General features: G+C 47.5%; 1 protein-coding gene across 1 annotated transcript in view; it reads left to right on the plus strand.

Annotated features, from left to right (window-relative positions):
- ATP2C2 (ATPase secretory pathway Ca2+ transporting 2) overlaps positions 1–18681 on the plus strand; it is a 56877-nt gene that overhangs the window by 23868 nt on the left and 14328 nt on the right. Inside the window, exons 10-15 of the mRNA XM_065919330.1 lie at positions 621–696; positions 4920–4986; positions 14492–14616; positions 14765–14862; positions 15473–15574; positions 16389–16478. Coding sequence (XP_065775402.1) covers positions 621–696; positions 4920–4986; positions 14492–14616; positions 14765–14862; positions 15473–15574; positions 16389–16478 — 558 coding nt within the window. The remainder of the gene's footprint in view (positions 1–620; positions 697–4919; positions 4987–14491; positions 14617–14764; positions 14863–15472; positions 15575–16388; positions 16479–18681) is intronic.

Here is an 18681-nt window from a genome sequence, read left to right on the forward strand (position 1 = left end):
GCTGCTCTCGTGGAGCACGGGCTCTAGGGCCCTGGGGTTCAGTAGTTGTGGCACATGGGCCCCACTGCCTCACTGCATGTGGGATCCTCCCGGATCAGGGGTCGAACCCGTGTCCCCCATATTGGCAGGCGGATTCTCAACCACTGAACCAGCAGGAAAGTCCTGGGTTTCTTGTAAGGTGGGGTTTGAGATGATTATCAGCTGGTGACACCTGCCCCGCCTACTCCTTAGGAACAAGGATGATATGGTTAATGTGAGTACACTTTTAACAACTTTTTACTTTGAAATACTCATTAGGATTTTTGTCAAGATGTGACTTACGGTGATATGCACAGATCTGAAATGTAGCAGTCTGTGGATTTCTATATACGTGCCCTGTGTAATCACCACTCAGCTTAAGATATTAAAAGAAAATCCAAGCAGGGTCTTCCCTGGTGGTCCAGTGGTTGGGATTCTGTGCTTCCACTGCACAGGGCACGAGTTCCATCCCTGGTCAGGGAACGAAGATCCCACAAGCTATACAGTGCAGCCAAAAATAAAAAAGAGGAGAGAGAGAGAACTGAAGCAGGAGGGATACTCCCGGATCTCATCTAACAAACCCATTGTTCTCATCCTTTCAGACGCCCAAAACTCCTCTACAGAAAAGCATGGACAAGCTGGGGAAGCAACTGACACTCTTCTCATTTGGCATAATTGGTGGGTGAAGGAGGTTCTGCATGGGGTCCTGGTGAGGGTGGAAGAGGGGGTGGGGGTGTGTGGAAGGGAGCCATCCTGAGCACCCTGTTTCTCAAATACCTTACTACTCACCTGGGTGAGGACTGGGGTTTGGGATCAGAGGTTCTTGGTCAGCAGCGAGAGGTTTCTGTGTCAGTCTGAACAAGCCAGCAGCTGTAACAAGCAGCTCCTACATTTTAATGACTTAACATGATCATAACTTATTTCTTGCTCACACTGCAGTCTGTGGGCACATTCCTGGTGAAATGGCTTTCCCAGGTAGCTCACCTCCAAACACTGGCATGTGGTCCCAGGCTCCTGCTTTATTGTTGCTCTGCCTTCCTCCAGTTCCTGGGAGGGGTGGGCCATAATTCTGTTAAACCAGCAGATGGGGAAAGAAAGAACATAGAGACTTGTGGGGAGTGGGGGTGAGGGGGGAGCATTTTTTAAGGCAGGGACCAGGAAGTGAATTCATCACTTTTGCCCATTCTTGATTGGCCAGAATGAAGTCACATGGCCTACCTAAGTGCAAAGGAGACTGGGAAATGTAGTCTGGTGGTGCACTCAGCCACGTTTCTATGCTGTGCCTAGGCTTGTTCCTCCTGACCTTTGGCAGCATACCAAACAGTATCCCCATGGTGCTGCAGCCCCAAATTAAGGTCTTATTCCTGAATTATACCCTGGTCCCTGCACCTGCCCCTTCCTGCTGTCTTCAGTTCTGGCTTTGAGTCTGTATCCTTTGTTCTCAGCTTTCAGGGTCAACCAGTGCCTGGGCCATTATAGATTCTCAATAAATGTTGGTTTAGTGAATAAAGGAACAAACCAGCCAACCACTGCCCATAGCACAAGCAGTGATGAGAGGAAGGTCTAGTGAGTCTGGCTAAAACTGCAGAGTGGAGAAAGTTCTTGGGAGAAGAGGCAGCTGGCCCTCCTAGCAGCAGTTTTGTTGTGCTTCTGGTCATCCAGATGCATTGGTTCATTTAATGAATATCTTACGACACAGTTGATCCTGCGATAGGTTCTGGGGCCACTAAGATGAGTCAGACACAGCTTCTGCCCTTTGGAGGACTCCAGAGAAATAGGAGAGAGATACCTGAACAAATATGAAATGTGAAGGTAGCTGTTAATTTTACATGGGAGAGTTGAGAAGGCTCCAAAGAGGAGGTGACATTAAGTTGGGTCTTGTAGGCTGGGTAGGAGTTTTCCAAATAAAAAAAAGAGAAGATTGGGAATTTCAGACCAAGCAAAACATATATCCAAAGGCATGGAAGGTATCTCCCATTCCTTTATAACTTGTGAAAGTGAGGTCACTCAGTTGTGTCCGACTCTCTGCGACCCCATGGACCGTAGCCTACCAAGCTCCTCTGTCCATGGGATTTTCCAAGCAAGAGTAATGGAGTGGGTTGCCATTTAGCAAAGTGTTAAGAGGATACGATCTGAAGTTGGATCTCTCAATTCTGTTGTGCTAGAGATAGACCTGCCTGCCCTTTCCTCCCTGGCCACCCCTTCCCCACTCTCTAGTTTCTAGTCTCCTTTCCAAATGTCAGTTTTGGATGTTGTACTCAGAGTTTGTTCAGTCAGTAGGTTTCCTGTTTTTGAGTTGCTCTATGTCCTCTTCCCTCCTTTCTGCCCTAGTTTGCCCTGGAGCAGTTTCATGGGAAGTGGGTTTTATATTAGCCTGCCAAGTCTTATCATAGCCAGAGGGGCCCTGTGCTTGTGAGAGGATTTGAAGGCTGTGCTCAGGCATGGTGGAGGAGGACTGTGATAGATTAGTGATGTCTGTCATGGAGGGAGAGTGGCTCTATGTCACCATTCACCTGCCCTCCTCGGGGGTTACACTGATCAAATGTCTGGGAGAGGGTGGATGGATGCCTACATGCCCCTGGCTGCCCAGAGGGCCCTTTTACTCTCTAGAGCAGGGGGTGGAAACTCTGACTCCCAGGCCAAATTGAGTTCACCACGTGTTTTTGTGTGGCTCACAAGCCAAGACTTTTTTACATTTTAAATGACTGAAAAAAAATCAGAAGAAGAACATTTTCTGACATTAACATTATATGAAAATCAAATTTCAATGTTCACAAATAACTGCTTTATTGGCACACAGCCAAACCCATTCATATAGTATCTATAGCCACTTGCACACTGCAATGGCCAAGTTGAGTTTCAACAGACCATATGGCTCATAAAGTGAGTACTGTTTTCTACCCAACCTGTTAGAGGAAAAGCTGTCTGCCACCTGCTCTAGACCCTGGGGTTGCCAGAAGGAGAATGGGCTGTAATAATAGCTCCCAGAGAAAATACCAAGTAGGTGTGCTTCAAGACAGATTGTCAAATAGATGCTCTTAGCAGGCCTTTCCACAAGATTAAATCTGTTTCAAAAAATGTTCCAAGTCAGAGGCCCTGCAGGGTTACTGCCTTGTATAAGCCATTATTCCTCACGTTAACTTAGAGCTTAAATTGGCATGTCCATGGCCAGGCCTGTGATAACAGCTCAGATGTTTTTTCTTTTTAATAAATATTTCAAGAATTGCTCTGGCAGAGTGGGAGTTGTGAACCCTTAGAAAGGCCTAGGGATGCTGGGAAAGAGTGGTGTGCTGGTAAAGGCTTAACAGCCGGCTCTAGGGGAAAGTGGTGTTTGTCACCTCTGTGGTCTCAGTACTCACAGTATCCTATTTCTAGACACCGGTGGAAAATTACCGAACCTGAATTTGGGAAGAAATAAGCACATTTGGCTTTTGTAAGGCCCCCACCCTCCTACTGTGGCAGGGCCCAGGATGGGAGCAGGTCCTATGGGTTGGGCTCTGCCCCTGTTTTTAATAAAACTTCCCCCCGAATCTTTCTAGGTTCATTTGGGTTCCTGCTAAGATTTCGACTACTGAGTTCTGTTGCTAATCAAAGTATGAAAAAAAAATAAAAAATGAAACCCCAATAAATCAGATCTTATGACCTCTCTACCCCCAACACACACGTACCCACACACATGCAGACACACACACACCACTACTGCCCAGCAGAAAGCTCACCCTGGCTCTGCTTTCCCTGCAAAACACAGCTGATGCTCTTCGGCAAGTCCTCCAGGACGTGTCACAGGCAACTCCTCTCACCTCCTACTTCCCCCTCGCCTGTCTTGTAACTGTGGCCGCAGCAGTTCATGACTTGGTGTTACTGTAGGCCAGGAGCCATGCTGAGATCTCCAAGTGCATTGTTACATCTTAAATCCTAAAACAAGCCCATGAGGAAGATGTGGTCATTTCCCCCACTTTACAGATGAGCAAACTGAGGCCATGCCTGGCGGACCCTGAACTTTCCCCCATTGCCAGAACATCTCAGAGCTTTCATAGGCCCCAGCATGAGTCATCCACTTCTTTACCTGGAGGCTCCATCTCTGACTGTCCACATACCCCATGTCTAACACAGCCTGGTGTTTAAATACTGGGTCAACAATTGATGAAAGAGAAAAATGGGATAAGGGATGTCTTTAATCACAAAAATACAGAATAAAGTCAGTTAAGAGAGAGCAGCTCATGAGTCCATCAGGGGAGCGGCTGTCGTTGGTCACATCAGACACCTTGGGGCAAGTCCTAGGAACATACAGCCTGTGGGAAACTTCTGAAATAGCACAGAAATGTTACAAGCAACCCCAGATAAACTGGGTGACTGTTTCTTTCATTTACTTGAACTGACTTGATCCTTTCCTGAAAAAGGAAAACCATCCTCTTTCGTAAGCAGGAGAGTTTCTTCCTTAAAAATGGGAGAGATTAAAAGTGTTTGAAGTTATTCATAATTGTCCTGTGTCTGTATTCCCATAAACACTAAGAAAGATTGGAATGCCTTCGGATGTTGAAGAACGTACTTGTTTGTGTGTGTGGATGGGTGTGTGCGTGCGTGTGTAAACATTTTGTTGCTGTTGTTCAGTCGCTAAGTCACATCTGACTCTTTGCGACCCCATGGACTGCAGCACACCAGGCTTCCCTGTCCATTATCTCCCAGAGTTTGCTCAAATTCATGTCCATTGAGTCGGTGATGCTGTCTAACCATCCCATCCTCTGCCGTCCTCTTCTCCTTAAGCCTGTATGTATATATATATATATATATATATATATATATATACACACACACACATGGGTGTGTGTGTGTGTGTGTGTGTGTGTATAAACATACATGTGTGTATATGTACTTATGTGTGTGTTTCCATCTCCTCCCAGGCCTGATCATGTTCACTGGCTGGCTGCAAGGGAAACACCTGCTCAGCATGTTCACCATCGGGGTCAGGTAAGGGTGCTGGGCCATTGCCCCTCATCTGTGCAACAAGAGAAGGTGGGGAGTTAGGAGGGCAAGAACGGTGTGGGGCAGATGCAGCCCCTCCCCTCCAGGCCTCAGTCTCCCTGCAATGCATTGTCTGGTGGGTGGGGGTGTCCAACGAACGTCAGAAAAAGGAATGACAGCTCCTCATCCTTGTCCCCCTGAGCCATGAGTTTATGTCTTCCTGGCTAAATGTGGACTCCAGAGCCAGCCTTCAATCCTTTCCAGCATCAGGATCTTTTCAAATGAGTGGAAGGATTGAAGGCGGGAGGAGGAGGGGACGACAGAGGATGAGATGGTTGGATGGCATCACCAACTCAATGGATGTGAGTTTGAGTAAACTCCAGGAGTTGGTGGACAGGGAGGCCTGGCGTGCTGCAGTCCATGGGGTCACAAAGAGTCAGACACAACTGAGCAACTGAACTGAACTGAACTGAGAGCCAGCCTGCCCAGTTTAGTTTCTGCCTTTGCCACTTGCTGGCTTCCTTGGTGGCTCGGACAGTAAAGAATCTGCCTACAAAGCAGTAGACCCAGGTTTGATCCCTAGTTGGGAAGATCCCCTGAAGAAGGGAATGGCTACCCACTCCAGTATTCTCGCCTGGGAAATCTCATGGACAGAGGAGCCTGGTGGGCTACAGTCCATGGGGTCACAAAGAGTTGGACACGGCTGAGCGACCAACACTTTGCCACTTGCTAGCTGGGTCACCCCAGGCAAGCATCTTCACTTTCTGGTTCTCTGTGTCCTCCTCTGTAAATGGGGGTGACATCAACCCTCCTAGGGGTGCGGTGAGGATGCCCTGGTGCCCCTTGCAGGTGCCTGCAGCCAGACTGAGCACAAGGTGGGTGCGTGTTTTAATTAGTGTTTGGAACTCGGCCCTTGGTTTATGGAGGCGGCTGCAAGAGAGGACAGAAGACATGTAGCCCAGGCCACACGGCTGATGGCAGGGAGCGGAATTGGGGTCTGCGCTTTAAGCCCGGGGAATCTGCCTTCCCCGACCTGGTGATGCTCATAAGCGACCATCCCACCCCAGGTTCCACTGGAGGAGCAGAGGCAGGCAGGGGGAGGTGAGTTCTGTGAAGTTGCCACAGCTTTTCCATGGTTGCTTAGGGACACAGGCTTGTCCCAGCAGAGGGGAAACTGGTGATCTGGGATGTGAAGCAGCCACTTCAGGCCCTTCTTGGTTTCCACAGGGTGGAACCCCCACCTTGTGTTGTCTATAAGATGGCTCAGGTGATATGTTGTTGTTCAGTCTCTCAGTTGTGTCTAACTCTTTGCAACCCCATGGACAGCAGCACGCCAGGCTCCCCTGTCCTTCACTGTTTCCCATAGTTTGCTCAAACTCATGTCCACGGAGTCGGTGATGCCATCCAACCATCTCATCCTCTGTCTCCCCTTCTCCTCCTGCCCTCAGTCTCTCCCAGCATCAGGGTCTTTTCCAGTGAGTCAGCTCTTCGCATCAGGTAGCCTAAGTATTAGAGCTTCAGCATCAGTCCTTCCAATGAATATTCAGGGTTGATTTCCTTTAGGATTGACTGGTTTGATCTCCTTGATCTCCAAGGTACTCTCAAGAGTCTTCTCCAACACCACAGTTCAAAAGTATCAAAAGTATCAAGTCTTCAGCACTCAAGCTTCCTTATGGCCCACCTGTCACATCCATACATGACTACTGGAAAAAAAACATAGCTTTGATTATACAGACCTTTGTCGGCAAAGTGATGTCTCTACTTCTTAATATGCTATCTAGGCTTATCATAGCTTTTCTTCCAAGGAGCAAGTGTCTTTTAATTTTGTGGCTGCAGTCACTGTCTTCAGTGATTTTAGAGCCCAAGAAAGTAAAATTTGTCACTGTTTCCATTTTTTCACCCATCTATTTGCCATGAAGTAATGGGACCAGATGGCCTGATCTTCATTTTTTGAATGTTGAGTTTTAAGCCAACTTTTTCACTCTCCTCTTTCACCTTCATTAAGAGGCTCTTTAGTTCCTCTTGGCTTTCTGCCATTAGGGTGGTATCATTTGCATATCTGAGGTTATTGATATTTCTCCTGGCATTCTTGATTCCAGCTTGTGTTTTATCCAGCTTGGCATTTTGCAAGATGTACTCTGCACATAGGTTAAATAAGCAGAGTGACAATATATGGTCTTGACATACTCCTTTTCCAATTTTGTACCAACTCATTCCATATCTGATTGTACCTGTTGCTTCTTGATCTGCATACAGGTTTCTCAGGAGGCAGGTAAGGCGGATCTGGTATTCCCATCTCCTTAAGAATTTTCCACTGTTTGTTGTGATCCACACAATCAAAGGCTTTAGCATAGTCAATGAAGCAGAAGTAGATGTTTTCCTGGAATTCCTTTGCTTTTTCAATGATTCAGCAGATATTGGCAATTTGACCTCTGGTTCCTCTGCCTTTTCTAAATCCAGCTTATACATCTGGAAGTTCTTGGTTCATGTACTTCTAAAGCCTAGCTTGAAGGATTTTGAGAATTACCTTGCTAGCATGTGAAATGAATGCAATTGTGCGGTAGTCTGAACATTCTTTGGCATTGCCCTTTGGGTTTGGAATGAAATCCAATATATATACCTTTTCCAGTCCCATGACCACTGCTGAGTTTTCCAAATTTGCTGGCATATTGAGTACATCAGTTTAACATCATCATCTTTTAGGGTTTGAAATAGCTTAGCTGAAATTCCATCACCTCCACTAACTTTGTTCAGAGTGATGCTTCCTAAGGCCCACTTGACTTCACACTCCAGGATGTCTGGCTCTAGGTGAGTGATCACACCATCATGGTTATCTGAGTCATTAAGACCTTTTTTGTACAGTTCTTCTTCTTGCCACCTTGTCTTAATATCTTCTGCTTCTGTTAGGTCTATACCATTTCTGTCCTTTATTGTGCCTATCTTTGCATGAAATGTTCCTTTGGTATCTCTAATTTCCTTGAAGAGATCTCTAGTCTTTGCCATTCTGTTGTTTTCCTCTATTTCTTCGCATTGTTCACTTAAGAAGGCTTTCTTATCTTTCTTTGCTATTCTTTGGAACTCTGCATTCAGATGGATATATCTTTCCTTTTCTACTTTGCCTTTCACTTCTCTTCTTTTCTCAACTATTTGTAGGGCCTTCTCAGACAACCATTTTGCCTTCTTGCATTTCTTATTCTTGGGAATGGTTTTGATCCACCTCCTATACAATGTTGCAACCCTGTGTCCATAGTTCTTCAGGTATTATGTCTACCAGGTCTAATCCCTTGAATATATTTGACCCCAACAGTTATGGAGTTCTCTTCCACTGTATAATCATAAGGGTTCTGATTTAGGTCAAACCTGAATGGCCTAGTGGTTTTCCCTGCTTTCTTCAAATTGAGTGAATTTAGCAATGAGGAGTTCATGATCTGAGGCACAGTCAGCTCCTGGTCCTGTTTTTGCTGATTGTATAGAGCTTCTCCATCTTCAGCAAAGAATATAATCAATCTGATTCCAGTACTGACCATCTGGTGATGTCCATGTGTAGAGTCGTCTTTTGTATTGTTGGAAGAGGGTGTTTGCTATGATCAGTGCATTTTCTTGGCAAAACTGTTAACCTTTGCTCTGCTTCATTTTGTACTCCAAGGCCAAACTTGCTTGTTACTCCAGGTATCTCTTGAGTTTCTGCTTATGCGTTCCAGTCCCCTGTGAGGAAAAGGACATCTTTTTTTGTTTTTTTGGTGTTAGTTCTAGAAGATCTTGTAGGTCTTCACAGAACCATGCAACTTCCACTTCTTTAGCATTAGTTTTTGGGGCATAGACTTGGATTACTGTGATATTGAATGGTTTGCCTTGGAAGTGAACCAAGGTCTTTCTGTCATTTTTGAGATTGCCACCCATGTACTTCATTTTGGACTCTGTGGTTGACTATGAGGGCTACTCCATGTCTACTAAGGGATTCTTGCCCACAGTAGTAGATATAATGGTTATCTGAATTAATTTGCCCATTCTTGTCCATTCGGTCACTGATTCTTAAAATGTTGATGTTCATTCTTGCCATCTCCTGTTTGACCACTTCCAAAGGTGATATGTGGGAAATTATTTTAATATTTATCAAATATTTAATGTTGGTGAGCAAAAATTTATACTTAGTACATCAAACCCATGATGGAAACAAACTTAGATGCTCATCAATTAATGGACAGATAAGCAACACACAGTGGATTATTATTCAGCCACAAAACAAAGTGAAGCACTGCATTTGATACAGGGTGGTTGCCATAGAAGCATGAGGCTAAGAGGAGGGCAAATGTATGGCGCTTGCTGTCATGTCTGACTCTTTGTGACCCCATGGACTGTAGCCCGCCAGGCTCTTCTGTCCATGGGATTTTTCATGCTAGAATACTGGAGTCGGTTGCCATTTCCTCCTCCAAGGGATCTTCCCGACCCAAGGATTGAACCCCCATCTCCTCATTGGCAGGCAGATTCGTTAGTACTGATCTACCTGAGAAGCCCTAAGAGCAGGATACCAGACACAAATGGCCACATGCTATGACTCTGTTTTTATGAAGTGAAGTGAAAGTCAAACACTGGAGTGGGTAGTGGGTAGCCTTTCCCTTCTCCAGGGGATCCAACCCAGGTCTCCCACACTGCAGGTGGATTCTTTACCAGCTGAGCCACAAGGGAAGCCCAAGAATACCAGAGTGGGTAGCCTATCCCTTCTCCAGGGGATCTTCCTGACCCAGGAATCGAACTGGGGTCTCCTGCATTGCAGGCAGATTCTTTACCCACTGAGCTATCAGGGAAGCCCAAGAATAATGGAGTGAATAGTCTATCCCTTCTTCAGCAGATCTTCCCGACCCAGGAATTGAACCGGGGTCTCCTGCATTGCAAGTGGATTCTTTACCAACTGAACTATCAGGGAAGCCCTTTGTTTTTATGAAATGCCCCAAATAGGTAAATCCATACAGACAGAAAAAGTGCCTGCCAGGAGATGAGGTCAGGAAATAAAGAGGGACCACAACAGTTATGGGAGTTCTTTAGAGGGTGATTAAGAGGTTCTAAAAGTGATTATGGTGATGGTTATACAACTCTGAATATACTAAAAACCATTGGATTGTATACTTTAGAAGGGCGAGTTTTATGATATGTGAATTACATCTTAAAGAAAACAGCAGGTAATTAAGAAAGTTGTTATTACAAGGACCCTTGGAGCCTTTCTAATTTATACAAAAAAAAGGAAACTGTTTGCAAACAGCTGAGTTGGAACTGCCATTATAGTAAATGACAGTGACGCCCCTCCCAGTGAACGGGGTGTCCAGTGTGAAGTGTGGAGGCCGTGGGGTGCTGGCCAGTGTAGGCAGGAAAACCTTACATTGGGGGCGGAATGCACACGTCTCTGGTACTTGGTCAAGTCCATCTGTGTATAAATAAATGGACACCATTACCTGGCAGTTTGCAGCAGGAAGAGATTCCGGTATGGGTCTTTTAACATTCCAAATGCCTCTTTTTAAATCATGGAGCACTGTGTGCATTGAGAGGCAGGCAGGCAAAGTCCACCTGTGGGCAGGTGTGTGTCCTATTACAGAAGTATTCAATGATGATTTTTTTTTAGGGTTTTTTTCTTTAAGTACTTATTTTTAATTTATCTGGCTGCACTGTGGCTGCGTTGCAGCATGTGGGATCTTTAGTTGTACCACGTGGGGTCTAGGTCCCTGACCAGGGATAGAACCCGGTTCCCTTGCACTGGGAGCATGGAGTCTTAGCCACTGGACCAGCAGGGAAGTCCCCCAAGGTGTTCTTTTGAATAGACAAAGTCACGATCTCAAGTTGACTCGGGTGGCCTGACTGTCTCCTGAGCTGTGTGCACCCTAAATGGTATAAAGGCAAACAGAACCCAGAGCTTTCGGTGGCCGTTTTTCCTGGTGTCGGTGTCTGAATGTTGAGTCCACTCAGTGAGTTGGTTCTAGAATCTTCAGGAGAGTGAAGGGGGCACAGCCAGGGTTGAGGAGGGGTGGGGCTCTGGAGGAACACATGGCCTTGTTCATCATGGACCACTCCACGGGGCAGGTCTCCATTTCACAGATGGAGAAGCTGAAGCTTAGGCCAGCACACTTGCCCACAGTTACAGGATTCCAGGAGTGGAGGAGACAGACTGCCAACCCCGTGCATTCTGCTCCAAAGCCAGCAGGACCCGGCCACCACCCAGGCAGGACAGGGACTCGCCTCCTGCCCCTGCTTCCTGTGGTCCTGGCAGCTGGCTTGTTGACTTGCCCTGTGCAAGTTTGTTGAACAACTGTTTACTGTGTACTTGCCTTGTCCGGTGCTGTTGGAGCTGGACCTTGGAGTGCAGGCTGGCAGGGAAAGTAAACGTGAACAATTTAAATGAATGTTAGCAAAATAATCACAACTTCTGATCAGTACTGTGAAGAAGACAGCTGAGAGAGGGATAAAATGGGGAGATCGGAAGGGGTGTCCCCAGAAAAGGCGGCTGAAGGTTTCTCCGAGGAGTTGAAGCTGGAGCGATGCGGACCTGCTGGGGATGGGAAGGGCGGGCGTTCAGACAGGGGAACGGCAGCAGGGGACTGGCAGGGCAGAAGTGAGGAGGGAGCAAGCCTGGCTTATCCATGGAACTCAGAAGGAGGTGCAGCTGGCTGAGGGATGAGACCGGATGGGGTCGGGGGGGGGCGGGTCACTTGGGGGCTGATCACATGGGACTTCATGGGCGCCATTTCCTCCAGAGCCTGATCACATCCTCAGAACCCTTCTCCAGGCCATCTCTGCTCTTCTTTGGAGCGGGGAGGTGGTGGGAGGCATGAACCCCAGCGTGTTCCGAGGTGCGGGAGGAGGGAGCAGGGGAGTGCGCTGCTGGCCTCGCTGTGGACGGTGGAGTTGGAGGCGAGGGCAGGGCTTCCCGGAAGAGGAGGACGCTGTAGAGCTGGGGGCCTTGGACTTGAGCGTAACTAACCTCACCACATGAGGGTCCCTGGGAGAGCTTGTCCCAAACAGATTGCAGGGACTGTGACTCAGGCTAGGGGGTGGGGAGGCTGGGAGACCCTGAATTCCTAACATCCCATTGCCTTGGGATGCTGTTGGTTCAGGAAGCGTCAGTCTGAGAAGTGAGGCTGTGGCTGCAACCACCCTGGCTGGGACTCCAGCAAGAAGTGGGGCCGGGGAGCAGGCTAGGCGCTGGAAAGGGGGCTCAGGTGACTAGGTCTTTCAGAGGCTGGGGTGGGGGCAGAGGGTGAGCCTCAGCCATGAGGGGCTCCCAGAATAAGCAGAGCCTTCAGACCATGATGAATGAGAACCTCCTCCATGTGAGGATGCGTCCTGACTCATGTCATCAACCATGGAAAGTTCCATGAGCCAAAAAGACTGTTAAATAGTTCCAGGTCTGTAAGAGAATAGGCTCCTGTGTCCACCCCAACTCCCCAGGGTGATTTGTTTTTTAATATTTATTTATTTATTTAGCTGTACCAAGTCTTAGTTCCCTGACCAGGGATCGAACCCAGGACTCTAGCATTGGGAGTGTGGAGTCTTAGCCACTGGACCACTAGGGAAGTCCCTCCCCAAGGTTATTTCTGATTTCTGGTCTTAACAGCTCCTTTCACTCCATTCATCACACTCTATCTCCGGTAAACTCTAAAGAAAACCAACTCTTTTTATTTCACTTGTGACTTGGAAAAAATGAGGCTCTTCAGTTTTGTTTTGTTTTGAATACTTATTTATTAGGCTGTGCCGGGTCTCCTAGCTGCAGCATGTGAACTCTTAGTTGCAGCTTGTGAGATTTAGTTCTCTGATCAGGGACCAAACCCGGGGCCCCTGCATTGGGAGCCCGGAGTCTCAGCCACTGGACCCATGGGATGAGGACTGGCAGGGCAGAGGTATGGAGGACAGGGCGAGGGAAGCCCCAAGACTCTTCAGTTTTTAGCGGAAGTGAAATCACTCAGGGTCTCTCAATCATAAGGTAGAAATGGCAAGATAGCCAGTGTGCAAGAGTCTCCAAAATAAATAACCCGAGAATCATCCTTTTAAAAACTTCCCTCTGCTGCAAGGGACCTTCAGTATGAGCCAAGGTCCACTTGCTTTTCCTGATCTAGTCTAATCTTTATTAGTTTGCCAATTAATTTTTTTATTATGACGAAAGTACCCAGACACACACAATGTCCTTCCCGTGCCATGTAGGAGGGAAGGGCCCGCAATAACCCTTTGCAAATGTTTGCTTAGCTGGTCTTGTCAGCCCATGCCATAAAGCCAAGGAAGCCTTCTTGCTGTCACCATAGAAACCAGGCACAGTCTCTTGACCAAACTGTCACCTTGGTTTATATAACTTACCGCTGAATGCGTCTTTGTCTCCGGGTAAAAGGTCACCGTTCATATACCATATTTCTTCGCTTCTGAGATGCACACTCTTGTTCACTTTTTACCTTCTCTGCAGTCAGACTGCTTCTCACAAGTGAGATGATAGAAAGCACCGTGTCGTTGGTTAATGGGCAGTATTTTTCCTTTCTTTAGTGATGCAGAAGATAATGGTGCCCTTTCTAATCAACAGCACCTCAGATTTGATGAAATATTGTAGCCGTGTGTGGCTTTGGTTGGATGGACATCATCAGCCAGGCTTTCTGGTTATGAAACACCTGTGTAGAGCGCTCAGTATGTGTGAGGCCAGGGTGTGTCTGGGCTCTTGCACTTGCCATGTATTCACTCATGCCTGTGTGTTCAGCAAATATTTACTGACTACCTGCAGGCCTCTGCTGTGCAAAGAGTGAGCCCCATTGGGGTGTGGTGTGGTGACGCTCACTGTACAGCTCTGCAGTCTGCTCCCCTCCAGCCTCCCCCATCGGTCTGAGGTCACTGGCAAGACAACACTGCCCACAGGAAGGGGGTTCTGTGCTGTTCCAGTGAAGATTCCCAAGGAGGAGCTCATTGGTTCAACTTGAGTCACATGCTCTCCTCTAATCCAATCAGCTGTGGAGGGCAGGGCCACGTGGTACAGAAAGAGTGAGGAGGGGGTCCTAAGGAAGTGAGCAGACACCAAAACAACTTGCTAAGCTAGGCAAAGGCATCACTGTGTTACGTCATCTCCCCCAATTTTCATTTCCTTGTCTGGTTTTCTCACAGAAACTGTCTAAACCATTAACCCAGGGACTTTCTGAACCCAAAAAGTCCACTTATTGTGTGATTCTGGAAATTTCTTTCAAGGGTCCAAGACTTTTATAATAGCAACAATTTAAATGTGAAAGTACTTAAACAGGCAAAATGTTGGACAGACTAATTCACACTAAAGTGTGGATGAATGATAGAAGAATAGGGTTTTGCAGGGGGAAAGCTCAGAGCAGTGGACACTGAAGAAGGAGGCAGGTGGATCATGGGATTGGGAGCAGAGAATAGAACTGAGAGGTGGAGAAACCACAGGTGAGCTTCACCGGGTAAACACGTGGTCAACGCCAGTTGGGATTCACATCACATTAAGTGCATGTTAAAGGTGACCTGTCTGGCCTTTTCCATCAAGCCTGGCTGTGGCCGCCATCCCTGAGGGTCTGCCCATCGTCGTCACGGTTACACTGGTCCTGGGAGTGCTGCGCATGGCCCGGAAGCGAGTCATTGTGAAGAAGCTGCCGATCGTGGAGACCTTAGGTAAGGAGCTCCCGCTGGTTGAATTATTACAAATCGGACTGAACGTGCTTCTTGGTGCAATGATAATTTAACCTGGGTGTTTCATAAGGCTGAAAGTTGATGGTGATGACTTCTCTCTCCCATCAACTCTGACATCTTCCTGGGCCAGGTTGCTGCAACGTCATCTGTTCCGATAAGACGGGGACTCTGACTGCCAACGAAATGACTGTCACCCAACTCGTAACGTCCGATGGGCTCCATGCCGAGGTGAGTCCATATGAATTCATTAGGTTCGAGACCAAGGAGTGCCCTGCCAGACCTTTATCTTCTCAGAGAAAGCACACAAAGTCTTCCAGAAAACAATAAGGAAGACATAAATGTGGGTTATTGGACAGTTTCCTTGCCATTAATACAAATAGCAAGAACATGAGTGATGGAAGGCAGCTACCCTCTGGCTGGCATGATGCTACACCCTAGTGGTTTGCACGTTGTCCGTGGTTCCTTTCGCATGCCAACCACTGAGTAATTGCAACTCAGATTGCATGGGCTGCAAAGGCTAAAACATTTGCTGTCTGGCTCTATAAAAACAAGCTTGTCCACCACTATTCTAGAACATAAGCAGTCTTATATGCTACTACTTGATTTTCACAGCCATAGTTTTTACTGACTGCAAGACACCCTGTTGCGATACTGAAGTGCACTGGGTATCTGATGAATACTTAGTTCTGCAGGGGACACAGTCATGCTTGAAGCCTTACTCATGGTGGGACCATGTCCTCAAGGGTGGACCCTCCGCCCCAGAAAAGAGATACGGGTCAGCCAGGGGAGTGTCTCCTTGCCTCCCAGGGACACCCCTTTCTGCGGTTTTGCCCTGCAGGTCAGCGGAGTTGGCTACAACGGCAATGGGACTGTCTGCCTTTTACCCTCCAAGGAAGTCATTAAGCAGTTTTCCAACGTCTCGGTGGGGAAATTAGTGGAGGTAAGCGTCAACAGTGCCACTGTGGAAATAAACACGCATCTTAAACAGAACTGATGAGGATTCAGTCTGCAGAAAGAGACAGCAGTTAGACCAACTGGTTCTTGGGGACAACTGGGCCACTCCCCAGGGGTCAGGTTATTGAAACAGTCCAGATAGAGATGGAGAGGTGGGAGGTCAGGGAAGAACTGGGAGGCCCTGCTAGCTCCCACCCCTCACACCCCCTGTATTCACCCCCTTGTTCTTTCCTTAGCTGTTTCTACTGCTTTTTCAGTTGTTATTTTAAATTGAGCTATAGATCACCTGCCACAGAATTCACTGCTGCAGAGAGTACAGTTCAGTGGGTGGCAGTGTGTCTGCGAGGTGGTCACCACAGTCTGATCCCAGGACCCTTCATCACCCACGGGCACAGAAGGCCCGTGCCCCGTCAGCGGGGACTCGCATCCCCCCACACGCTTGACCCCCAGTCTGCCTGCCTTCCCACTTCAGTCCTCCGGATGGCTTTGTGACAGCCAGCATTCAGCTGAGTCAGTAAATTATTGGGTTGGCCGAAAAGTACGTTCAAATGTAATGGAAAAACCTGAACAAACATTCTGGTCAACCCAGTGTTTACTATAGGACTTTTGCTGAGTGGAGATTCTGGCACATTTTGAAGAGTAAATTCGTCCCTCCCTTCCAGCCCAGCCCAGCCCTGAAAACGGGTCAAGCCTTCAGGGCTGGACCTTTCCACATGCCTGAGTGCACCTGGGACCCCGACGGGTGCAGCTCCAAATACTAACAAACGACCTTCAGAAACCCCCCCACCCCCGCCTTGCAGGCCGGCTGCGTCGCCAACAACGCCATCATCAGAAAAAATGCCGTGATGGGGCAGCCAACGGAGGGTGCCTTGGTGGCCCTGGCAATGAAGGTAGGAGGTCTGTGCTATCCGCGTGGGCAGTCCTTTCACTGGGAGCTGGATTAGTAGCGGGATTCAAGGTCCTATCTGAGTGAGGCAGGTTCTCACATGGCCGTGTCCTCTTCCTTAAAGGACACCAATCATACTGGAATCGGCTCCCCCAATGACCTCGTCTTAATATTGTCACACCTGCAGAGACCTTATTTCTACATCAGAACCCATCACAGGCCCTGGGGAGTTAGATTTTCAGTGGGTCTTTAGGGACACATGCAACCCATGACACCCTCTTCAGTTCAGTTCAGTCACTCAGTCGTGTCCGACCCTTTGCGACCTCATGGACTGCAGCATGCCAGGCCTCCCTGTCCATCACCAACTCCCGGAGTTTATTCAAACTCATATCCATTGAATTGGTGATGCCATCCAAGCATCTCATCCTCTTTCGTCCCCTTCCTCTCCTGCTTTCAGTCTTTCCCAGCATCAGGGTCTTTTCAAATGTCAGTTCTTTGCATCAGGTGGCCAAAGTGTTGGAGTTTCAGCTGCAGCATCAGTCCTTCCAATGAATATTCAGGACTGATTTCCTTTAGGATGGACTAGTTGGATCTCCTTGCAGTCCAAGAGACTCTCAAGAGTCTTCTCCAACACCACAGTTCAAAAGCATCAAATCTTCGGTGCTTAACTTTCTTTATGGTCCAACTCTCATATCCATACATGACTTCTGGAAAAACCATAGGTTTGACTAGATGGACCTTTGTCAGCAAAGTAACATGTCTGCTTTTTAATATGCTGTCTAGGTTGGTCATAACTTTTCTTCCAAGGAGCGTCTTTTAATTTCATGGCTGCAGTTATCATCTGCAGTGATTTTGGAGCCCCCCAAAATAAAGTCTCTCACTGTTTCCATTGTTTCCCCATCTATTTGCCATGAAGTGATAGGACCAGATGCCATGATGGTAATTTTTTTTTTCATGATCATAATTTTTTGAATGTTGAGCTTTAAGCCAACTTTTTCGCTTTCTTCTTTCACTTTCATCAAGAGGCTCTTTAGCTCTTCTTCCCTTTCTGCCGTAAGGGTGGTATCATCTGCATATCTGAGATTATTGATATTTCTCCCAGAAATCTTGATCCCAGCTTATGTTTCATCCAGTCCAGCATTTCGCATGATGTACTCTGCATATAAGTTAAATAAGCACCCTCTTAGGAGCCTTTTTAGGTGTTTTTTCCCTAATCACTCCCTCCATGAGATTTTTTTTTTTTTTTTAACATGGACCATTTTTGAAGTCTTCATTGAATTTGTTACAGTATTGCTTCTGTTTTATGTTTTGGTTTTTTGGCCTCGAGGTATGTGAGTTCTTGGCTCCCCAGTCAGAAATGGAACCCACACCCCCTTCTTTGAAAGGTGAAGTCCTAACCACTGAGCCACCGGGGAGGTTCCGGCCACCCTTCCCCGGCAGTTCAGACAGTAAAGAGTCTGCCTGCAGTGTGGGAGACCCGGGTTCCATCCCTGGGTCAGGAAGAGCCCCTGGAGGAGGGCAGGGCAGCCCATTCCAGTACTCTTGGCTGGAGAACCCCATGGACAGAGGAGCCTGGTGGGCTGCAGTCATGGGGTTGCAAAGAGTCGGACACGACTGAATGGCTAACACAGGCAGGTGTAGAGGTATTTAATATCACAGATGTACTCTATGTCTGTTCCTATACTGTATGTGTTTTCTTCTGTGCTTTATTATACATAAAAGGACTAGGTTTTTTCACCCCCTAAGGACCCTTTCTGACCCCTTGAGTGGGCAGTGGGATGCATTACGGTTGGTTTACATCTGGGGAAGTGGAGGCTCAGATCTGTCCAGGAACTGGCCTGAAAGGCATCGAAGATCGATTGAATGTCAGGCCTGGCAGGGACCCCCGGGGTGATCACCGGCACCCACTCCCAGAGGCTCCTTCTGCCACCTCTTCAAGTATGAAACATTCCTCCTGGCAGAAACCCCACAGGTTCCAGCTATGAGCAGACCATCTAGCTCTGCCTCTGAGATGAAAGAGAGATTTTTTTTTTCCTGGTGGGACGTTTAAAAGCAAATGACCTTTCAGCAAATGGCCTTTCTCTGTGAGCTAAATGCTTGGATTTCTCATCTGCCCGAGGTGGTTTGAATAATGAATAATTTAAATGGACCGAGCTTTGCATAGAGATTGGTTTAGGATGACTCACCAAAAACATCCCATTTATTAC

Source organism: Muntiacus reevesi, chromosome 2 (assembly GCF_963930625.1).
Source record: "Muntiacus reevesi chromosome 2, mMunRee1.1, whole genome shotgun sequence".
Classification (NCBI taxonomy): Eukaryota; Metazoa; Chordata; class Mammalia; order Artiodactyla; family Cervidae; genus Muntiacus; species Muntiacus reevesi.